The sequence below is a fragment of the Triticum aestivum genome, chromosome 6B (assembly GCF_018294505.1).
Source record: "Triticum aestivum cultivar Chinese Spring chromosome 6B, IWGSC CS RefSeq v2.1, whole genome shotgun sequence".
Lineage (NCBI taxonomy): Eukaryota > Viridiplantae > Streptophyta > Magnoliopsida > Poales > Poaceae > Triticum > Triticum aestivum.
Genome location: NC_057810.1, coordinates 61403830 through 61413198, shown reverse-complemented (window position 1 = coordinate 61413198; position 9369 = coordinate 61403830). Strand labels below are relative to the sequence as shown.

The 9369-nt window shown below is 45.9% G+C and overlaps 1 protein-coding gene across 2 annotated transcripts; it reads right to left on the bottom strand.

Annotated features, from left to right (window-relative positions):
- Positions 1-686: 686 nt before the first annotated feature.
- LOC123133485 (putative protein TPRXL) lies at positions 687-3888 on the bottom strand. 2 transcript variants are annotated; one of them, XM_044552964.1, is made up of 3 exons: positions 3260-3888; positions 2636-3179; positions 687-990 (listed from the first exon to the last, which is right to left on the bottom strand). In XM_044552964.1, the coding sequence occupies exons 1-2, from the start codon at positions 3834-3836 to the stop codon at positions 2638-2640; spliced, it is 1119 nt and encodes a 372-aa protein (XP_044408899.1). In that variant the 5' UTR covers positions 3837-3888; the 3' UTR covers positions 687-990; positions 2636-2637. The 2 variants fall into 2 exon arrangements, with proteins under 2 accessions (XP_044408899.1, XP_044408900.1); XM_044552965.1 differs by having other exon boundaries at positions 687-975.
- Between the last annotated feature and the right edge of the window lie 5481 nt (positions 3889-9369).

Below are 9369 nucleotides of genomic sequence, written 5' to 3'. Positions count from 1 at the left end.
GAAGCTACTATTTTCGGCCCAGCCCCAACCGACGAGAACTCTTCGGCCCAACTGAGGTTCATTTCGGCCTACAGCTGGACGAAAAGTCCTTTTCGGCCTAGTTCTGGCCGAAAACTACCACTTCGGCCACCACGAGACCGACAGGGTCATATTTCTGGTATATTCGCAATGGGTACTATAGTTCCCGAATTAGCTATAAAAAAGGTGATAGTTTTGAAAAAAATCTGGAGCCAGCTTCGTATTGTTTGTTCCATACTACTCCTACATCATATCTGTAGTTTGGTTACTTATATTTATCTAGCCTCTGTATGATTTTTGAGTGCACCGTGCCCTGCTACTGCTTGACCTCGTACAATTGGTGCAGTTATATGATTATCATTAAACTGTTATTTCATCTACAGAAAATTGTGAGCATAGAACCTATGATGTTCTTACAAACTATTCTTGATTGAGGTGTCATATTGATTTCAACAGACTGAAACTTCTTATCATGAAACCTATGATGCCCGGATAACATACTTACTACTTAAGCATACTTGGATGCCCAGATAATATTTTTGAAATTTCTTACGATTCTATCATAAAATCACTGCATTTTCCAGTCATGCAAAATAGATGATCTAAAGAAACTGCATGATCATCGAATCATTGCAAAAAAAAAAAAAAAGTTGAAATGTTTCGCCCACAACTCACATTACAGAGATGGATGTCAGAAAAGCGACTACATCCAACGTCAACAATTTCAGCAGTCCTGAATCATAGGACTGTGAGGCCAAAACACATGTTCTGTCGACGGAACGAAGCGAGTTTAATCGAGATCTACTGATTGCATTTTTCGAGACCCATATCTATCTTTTCTGTAGGCAAAAGTAGGCGTCCAGTTCTGCTGTCATTGTATCCAGTACTTGTGAAGAACTCCCATTCAGATCTTCCTCTACTCTGCGTCGACATCCGGGTATAGCAGCTCATCATAGGCTGAATTAGAGGAAACTATAAGAGAGTTAGGCATCAGAAATAATCAATAACAAGATCAAGAAGGAAATATCTTGAAACACTATAATGCGCAAGGAACTAAGCTTTTATGCACTATTGTAAGATACTACCTGCATTTAATTCAGAGGTTTAGAAAGTTAATATCTTATCTGCAAAGGTGAAATGAGATGACTGAACTTGATTTACCTATCTATCTATAGGCAAATGTTACGAAACTGAATCAAGGACTGACCAAATCCACAATGGCACCTACTATGTTCATCCAATTACTTTTACTCAACACACAATGGCAACAGTTTCAGACCACTACCAGATCCTAAGAGAACGTATCATAATATCCTTTCTCCAAGCATGATCAGATTAGCACTCAACTGAAGTAAAATTTACATGTCAGAATTTTGTAAAATAAAATAAAAAACAAGACCAAGGTTAGAGCTCATGTACAAACCCTGAAAACAGCTCATGTGCAGAAACAAGATGCATTTAATTTAGCATTGTTGGAATCTGAATTTTGTTCACAGATTTATCTGAGGCAAGTAAAATGGGCTAAATCAAATGGATATCACCATCTTCTATGCAAAAGCCAAAAGGAGATGAATCAACTGATTTGGAGTTTTAAGTTCCATAATGATTTATCCCCGCAATAACAGATATTCTTTTACTTATCTGAAAGATTAGAACAGTTGCAGACAATTCCCAACACGATCAGATTAGCACTCAACTAAAGTAAGATTCTAAATATATTTTTATGCAGTAAAATAGTATCTACACTAATATCGGTACATTGTGCATAACAGATTGAAGGCCAGGGGTACATTCTCACGAAAGAAGGTCAGCAGGAGGCACATAAACAGTCTAAATCTCAGAATTTTGTGAAATAAAATAAAATGACAAGACCAAGATTATAGCTAATGTGCGGAAATAAGATACGTTTAATTATAATTGTTGGAACCTGAATTTTGTTCACAGAGTTATTCGCCGCAAGTAAAATGAGCTAAATCAAACGAATATCACACTCTTCTATGTTAAGGCCGAATGGAGATGGGTCAACTGATTTGGAGTTTTAAGTTCCATGATGATTTATTCCCCGAATAACAGATTTTATTTTACTTACCTACAAGATTTACAACAGTTGCAGAAAATTCCCAATACCTATCAGACTACAAGCGTTTCAGTTAACTGTTTTTTTTTTCAGACTACAACACTTTCAGTAAACTGTTTCTGGGAGTATAACAGTTTCAGTAAACTGTTTCAGGTACAAGCAGCAGCACCAAAATAAAGCCCAAAAGCTGAATGTCAGGCAGCAAATAGCATCTGCACCAAAAGGTGAACATTGTGCATGACAAATTTAATCAAAGGCCGCCATTAATTAGTACTAAATCACTCCCAACATAGAGTTCAGCAAGAAGCAGATCAACTAAATCACTGGAGTTTCTGAATGCAGGAATCTAACATTGCACAGGAGCTACAGAAGTACTAGCATGGACGAACACGATCACGCCACCGAATGCATCTTTAGTTCGCATCCCAAATCTAACTACACTAGTATTTGCATAGAACGAACACGATTGCATCCCAAAATCTATTGCAAGTACAGCAGGAACATAGTTTCTCGATTAGTTGGCTTGAATCCCAAACATACCTTCAGAAAGGCGAGGGAACCCAGCCGGCGCAGCACGGACACGAGATGCGGCGCTTGTAGCACGGGCGGCAGAGGAAGACGTGGCCGCACGGAAACGGCCGCTCCGCCGGCCGGGCCTGGCAATCCCAACACGGGCTGCCTACCTGGCCGACTGGCGGCACCGGAGGATGCCCGTAGAGCTGCAGCGCCCCCTGTGGGTGGTGCGGGAGGTGCGGAGGCGTCACCTTGTAGCGCCACTGTACGTCGATGAACAGCGCCGGGCGCCCAGGTGCGGAGAGGTGGAAGCGCATGTGCTGTGGCGGCGCCGCGAACTGCATCGGGCGCGTCGCGTTGCCGTAGTGGGCGAGGCGCGGCGCCACGAACTGGGACGGCGGCCCCGTAGGCACCAGGCTGAGGTCGCGGGGCGGCGGCGGCTCGACCTGGAGCGCCTCGACGTCCTGCGGCTCACCCTGGAGCGCCTCGAGGTCCTGGAAGAAGTCGCCGAAGGTGGTGCCGAACCTGTAGCCGCCGAACGCCTGCGCAGCTGGCGAGAGGGTGGGCGCCCCTGCACGAATTGCTCCGATTAGCTGGCAAGAAGGCAAGAAACCAACAGGGAAACTCGGTTAGGCTGAAACGGGTCCGCACCTGAGAGAAGTGCCGCCGCTTCGGCGAGGCTTCCCGGAGACGCGCAGATCGGCGGGCGCGCGGAGATGGTCGCCTGCGCGGTACCGCCCGCCTCGGCCGTGTCCGAGGTCTTCTCCGCCTCGGCATCGAGCTCCTCGTCGGAGGCCGCGGTCTCCGCCGCGGTATCGCCCCCCTCGGCCGCGTCGGCTGTGGCCGCTGTACCTGGCGCGGTATCGTCCGCTCGCCCGCAGAGCGAGTCAATCGAGAACTTGACGGTGTCCCTGTCGAAGGAGTAGCTGGGAGCCTTCCCTCGTTCCCGTCGGTCCTTGGCGTTCCTCAGCGGCCGCGCAACTCTCCCGCTCCTCGGAGGACGCGGTGGCGCGGTACCCAGAGGCGGAAAAGAGGTGTCGTCGAGGAGGCTGGGCACCGGCGGGGCGGGGGCAGGGGCCGGCGCGGCGTGGGCGGGGGGCGGCGAGGAGGAGGAGGCGGCGCGCGTGGGGGAGGAGGAGGAACTCGCGGACGACATGGCGGAGGAGGAGGAGGAGCTCATGGAGGACAGCGAGGAGGAGGAGGAGGAGGAGGAGGAGGAGGAAGCCATGGAAGCGGCCGTTGGGATTGGCGGGAGTATGAAGAATTGGTGGGGAAGGCGGTTGGGCCGTTGGTAAGGGCCGGGTGCTGCCCTCCCGTATTTATGCACAGCGCAAGAATCACCAATTCATGCTACGGGCAAATGTGCTTGGTTGCTGAATCTTCTGAGATGACACTAGACATCAAAACATATATCTGAAGAAAAAATTAATTAATTAGGTATTTGGAAAATGGTAAACATGTATAAGATTCTTTTTTCCTTATGTATACGACAAATGTCATTCTGTATGAGAAAAACTAGACATCAAAACAATATCTGAAAAATAATATTAATCATGTATTTGAAAAATGCTAAACGTGTCTAAGAAAAATGTTTATAATGTATACAAAAAATGTACAAATTCAAATTGTATGAAAAAATTAGCCATAAAAACAGATATATGAAAAAATGATCAACATATATTTGAAAAATGTTAAATGAGTATAAAATAATGTTCCAACTGTATGCAAAAACTGTACTATCTGTATGAAAAAAAAGCTCAAAACATTTTTTTTCAAAGTTAATCATGTATTTTATAAATAATAAATGTGGATAAAAAAGGTTCCTGCTATATACGGAGAATGTACAATGTGTATGAAAAAGGTATAAAAACAAAAAAACATAAAGAAAAAAAGAAAACCACAGAGAAAAGAAAACAAGAAAAACGAAAGAGAAAAAAGAAAACAGAAAAAAAACAAAAAAAATGATGCCAAACAGTGGAACTGTTGGAAAACCAAGAAAAATGATAAAACCAAAAAAGAAACCCAAAGGAAATGAAATACATTCCGATGGATGCTAACAAAGAAACAAAAGAAAATCAATGAAAAAGGAAAGAAAATCAAGAAAGAAACAAATAAACCAGATGAAAAAGAAGAAGAAGAAAAGAAAAACATTGAAAGAAACAAGGAAACCCGGTGAAAACCCTAGAAAACTGAAAAATGGAGATAAACCAATGGAGAAACAAAAAAACAATGGATAAATTCAGTTGAGTGAGATATAGTCTTCACACTTGGGTGGTGGAAGCTATATAGACCATTTCAGGAAAATTTAGATTCAGATGGTGCATGAGCCCGCCTGGTTCTCATGACATGCATTTTGGAAAGATGGTGCTGCTCTGAGAGGAAGCTGGATTCTGTTGGTGGGTGCAGTCACAATGTAAGAAATTTTCAACTTGGATGCCTTATTGCTCCCGTGAGCGTCGGCGATGTGGCGAACCCTCGCCTCGGCCTTCAGCGTCTCCCCTCTCCTCCTGTCCTCCTCTCGCAGTTGTCGACGGGTTCCATCGGGCGAAGCGCGGAGGGCATTGGCGGCTGAGAGGCCTTCCCTCCCTCCTCGAACGGGAGCGGTGTCGCCGGGTGCAACTGCCCATCGGGGCCACGGCACTCCATGAGGGGTGCGGTGGCGGAGCTGCATGCAAGAACGTTGCAGGGGCATGTGGGACGCGGTGGCTTAATGGCGTCGGATGTGCTCTACGTGGCGCATCTCATTAGTGGTGGCAGATGGTGGCGCCCTGCTACGTTTGCGGGCTGGCGTGCTACAACGGGGTTGGGCTCAGTGGGTTTTGGCTTGGTTTGGATGGAGCTCCTTGTGGATGCGGAGAATTGAGCCCTAGCGAGCTTGGGGTTACAGCAAGCTCACTCATTCGTACTAGTAATCGTACCACTCCCAGGCAAAAATTCACTAATAGAGAAAAAAAGCATTAGCAACGTCCCTCAAGAGTGGTTGTGATCGAGCAGAACAAAGTTGCCTCTAATATTTCAGCGGAGGCAGCTATTTTCTCCATGGAGGGTTTGGAAATTTGAAACCGCCTATAATAATCCATGTAGGCGGTTTCGAATGCCTACCCGCCTCCAATTCGTAAGTATTAGAGGCGGCTTTGTAGCTATAACCGCCTATGTGATCGATCACTTCACTTATATCTATTTTCCTCATTCATCCCAGTCTTGGGTCACCCCTACATCTCAGATCCCTTGCGACGCCAACCCTCAAGCAGTTGTCGAGTTGTGTGTGCTCGCCGACTTGCTGCAGCTGACCGTGGTCGCGGCCACCACCGTTATGATCTCAACGAGTAAGGTTAGTGCTCCAAGCCTGTACATCTCCTCCCAGTCCCCCCCCCCCCCCCCCCACACACACACACACAAATCACCCACACACAAAAAATCGACCTAGATAGATTGCAGTGCTTAATTATACAAATAGGTAGATGTCATTCATTAGTGCTACATCTATTCATTGGTACCACAACTACTAGAATTTGTACAAGATTAGCTAGATAAACTATTGTACCACTCGTTGGAGGAGGAGATGTCAATGACATTGGACCCAAAGGCCTCGTGGTCGTGGGTGCTGACCGGCATGCTCCCCATCAGGTGGTGCTTGTCATTGCCACCATCGTCGTCGGGTCACCGAGGTCGCAAAGCATCTCCTCTGTCTCGCACCTCATGTTGGCAGGCAACGGTTGGCAGTGACGTCACGCTAGTCGGCGATCAATTTATGTGATGGTACGGTCCTCCACAACCACTTCAGGGACCATGAGGATGGCGGCGTTGAGACGACGTCTACCAACTCTGTAACGATTTGGCCCTCGCGGCGACGTGCTTCGCCAACACTGACGCCATCTGAAAGCCTCTGCCACCCTCCACCTCCTTCCCCTCCTCCTCCACCCAATTTTTATTTATCAATTATGTTTCCTTAATCTAATGTGTGTGTGTGTGTGTGTCTTTGTCTCTGTGTGTGAGTGTGTGTATCTCCAACCCTTTCTCCCTAAACACAACAAATTTATTCTTTTTTTGCGAGTAATAACAAATTTATGTTACTTAGTAAATGTGTCTCTCAAGCAAGAAAATTGTTTTCTTGTAGTTCCAAGCAAGAGAATAATCATTCCTCAAAGAAAGAAAGGATGTAAATGGAAGACTCGCAAGAGAAAAGACTGGTCTCGAAAAAGAGGGCCACCACATATGCAACGAATTGCAAAAGGCAAATGAGCAAAGATAAGAACCGTGGAAAAAGCCTCTCGAACAACAAATTTATGTTACTTGGTAAATGTGTCTCTCAAGCAAGAAAATTGTTTTCTTGTAGTTCCAAGCAAGAGAAAAATCAATCCTCAAAGAAAGAAAGGAGGTAGGTGAAAGACTGGCAAGGGAAAAGACTAGCCTCGAATAAGAGGGCCACCATATATGCAACGAATTGCAAAAGGCAAATGAGCAAAGATAAGAACTGTGGAAAAAGGCTCTCCAGATGAATTCCCTAATTCAACTGTTAGAAGAAAATTTGCAGCGCAAGAAAGTGCATGTTGTTGGACAAGCTGAAGAGATGCATCAAAAAAATGGGAATGGTGTATTCGGCTCTAGTAGCATTGTTTCCTTAACATAGTTCACCTACACGGAGATAAAAGATACGACAAACAACTTTCATGGCTCTAGAAAGATTGGGGATCGATGGTGGGTGCAGAACCGTCTATAAGGGACTTATCTATCACAATATTGTGCCACAAAAAAAAACTCAACCATGAAGATGCAACATGAGATAAAGAGTTCAATGATGAGGTAGTTTTTGTTATTCTTGCAAACATACTGTCATGCCATCATATTAGCAGTAAGAAATGTTTTCAAATTAGAAAAACTAGAATGGTGCATCTAAATGTATATGTTTCCTACATATTACAGGTAGAAACACTTTGCAAGAAGAGACATCTGACCTTGTCACTCTAATAGGAGTGTGCAAGGAGGCCTACGCATTAGTCTTTGAATTCTGGTAGAATGGAAGCCTAGAGGATTGTCTGCAGTGCAAGCACCAGACGGAGCCCCTCTTTGGAGGATGCGTATTAGAATGGTCGCCAACATCTACACGGGGCTTATCTTTCTCTACTCCAACAAACAAAAAGGAATCACCCATGGAGACCTAAAGCCTAAAAATTGCCTCCTCGACACTAGCTTTGTATGCAAACTTGTATGCTTTGGGATCTCCCGTCCCTTGACCTCACAAACATTACTGTCTCCCCCTACGACAAAATTGTTGGAAATATGTCCTAGAGGCAATAATATTGTATTATTTATTTTCACATTTATAATTAAGAGTTAATATTCTATGCTATAACCACTATGATTCTGGGATATGTGATTAAGAGAAAAACTCATAAGCACGTGTGGAATGTTAAATAGTAAAACCTGATTCTTAGTCTTGCCTCTAGGACTAGCTCAAGTATTGTATGTTGATCATGTTTTCCTGATCTTGGGATTTCATTAAGTGTAACAATAGTCCCAAAAACAACATTGAGGGTATGATGTTAGAAGAACGATCATATTAAATTGACCCAACTTGTTTGTTATACTTTGAGATGCAATCATCACAAGTTTATTGATATTACATGAAGAGTTAATGTATTCTTTAGTTGCTTAGACCATGAGAGTATCGTAGTCGTTTCATATCGGACGATTGTCTTTGGGGTTGCTCAAATGTTATATGTAACTGTTGGGGAACGTTGCAGAAAATAAAAAAATTCTACGCTTCACCAAGATCAATCTATGGAGTCATCTAGCAACGAGAGAGAGGAGTGCATCTACATACCCTTGTAGATCACGAGCGGAAGCGTTCAAGAGAACGGGGTTGAGGGAGTCGTACTCGTCGTGATCCAAATCACCGAAGATCCTAGTGCCGAACGGACGGCACCTCCGCGTTCAACACACGTACGGTTGGGGAAGATGTCTCCTCCTTCTTGATCCAGCAAGGGGGAAGGAGAGGTTGATGGAGATTCAGCAGCACGACGGCGTGGTGGTGGAAGCAGTGGCGATCTCGGCAGGGCTTCGCCAAGCTCAGCGAGAGGGAGAGGTGTTACGAGGGGAGAGGGAGGCGCCAGGGACTAGGTGCGGCTGCCCTCCCTCCCGCTCTCTTTATATAGGGGCTCTGGGGGGCGTCGGGCCCTAGAGATCTAATCTCAAGGGGGGGCGGCGGCCAAGGGGGGAAACTTGCCCCCAAGCCAAGTGGGACGCCCCCCACCCCTAGGGTTTCCAACCCTAGGCGCACGGGGAGGCCCAAGGGGGGTGCACCAGCCCACCAGGGGCTGGTTCCCTTCCCTCTTGAGCCCACGAGGCCCTCCGGGATAGGTGGGCCCACCCGGTGGACCCCCGGGACCCTTCCGGTGGTCTCGGTACAATACCGGTGACCCCCGAAACTTTCCCGGTGGCCGAAACTGGACTTCCTATATACAATTCTTCACCTCCTGACCATTACGGAACTCCTCGTGACGTCCGGGATCTCATCCGGGACTCCAAACAACTTTTGGGTTACCGCATAGTAATATCTCTACAACCCTAGCATCACCGAACCTTAAGTGTGTAGACCCTACGGGTTCGGGAATCACGCAGACATGACCGAGACAGCTCTCCGGCCAATAACCAATAGCGGGATCTGGATACCCATGTTGGCTCCCACATGTTCCACGATGATCTCATCGAATGAACCACGATGTCGAGGATTCAAGTAATCCCGTATACAATTCCCTTTG

Excerpts from the sequence above, each read along its gene's own strand:
- LOC123133485 (XM_044552964.1), bottom strand. The coding sequence starts at position 3,836 with ATGGCTTCCTCCTCCTCCTCCTCCTCCTCCTCCTCCTCGCTGTCCTCC. Across the intron at positions 3,180-3,259 it reads AGCGGCGGCACTTCTCTCAG|GGGCGCCCACCCTCTCGCCA; the intron begins GTGCGGACCCGT and ends CAATTCGTGCAG.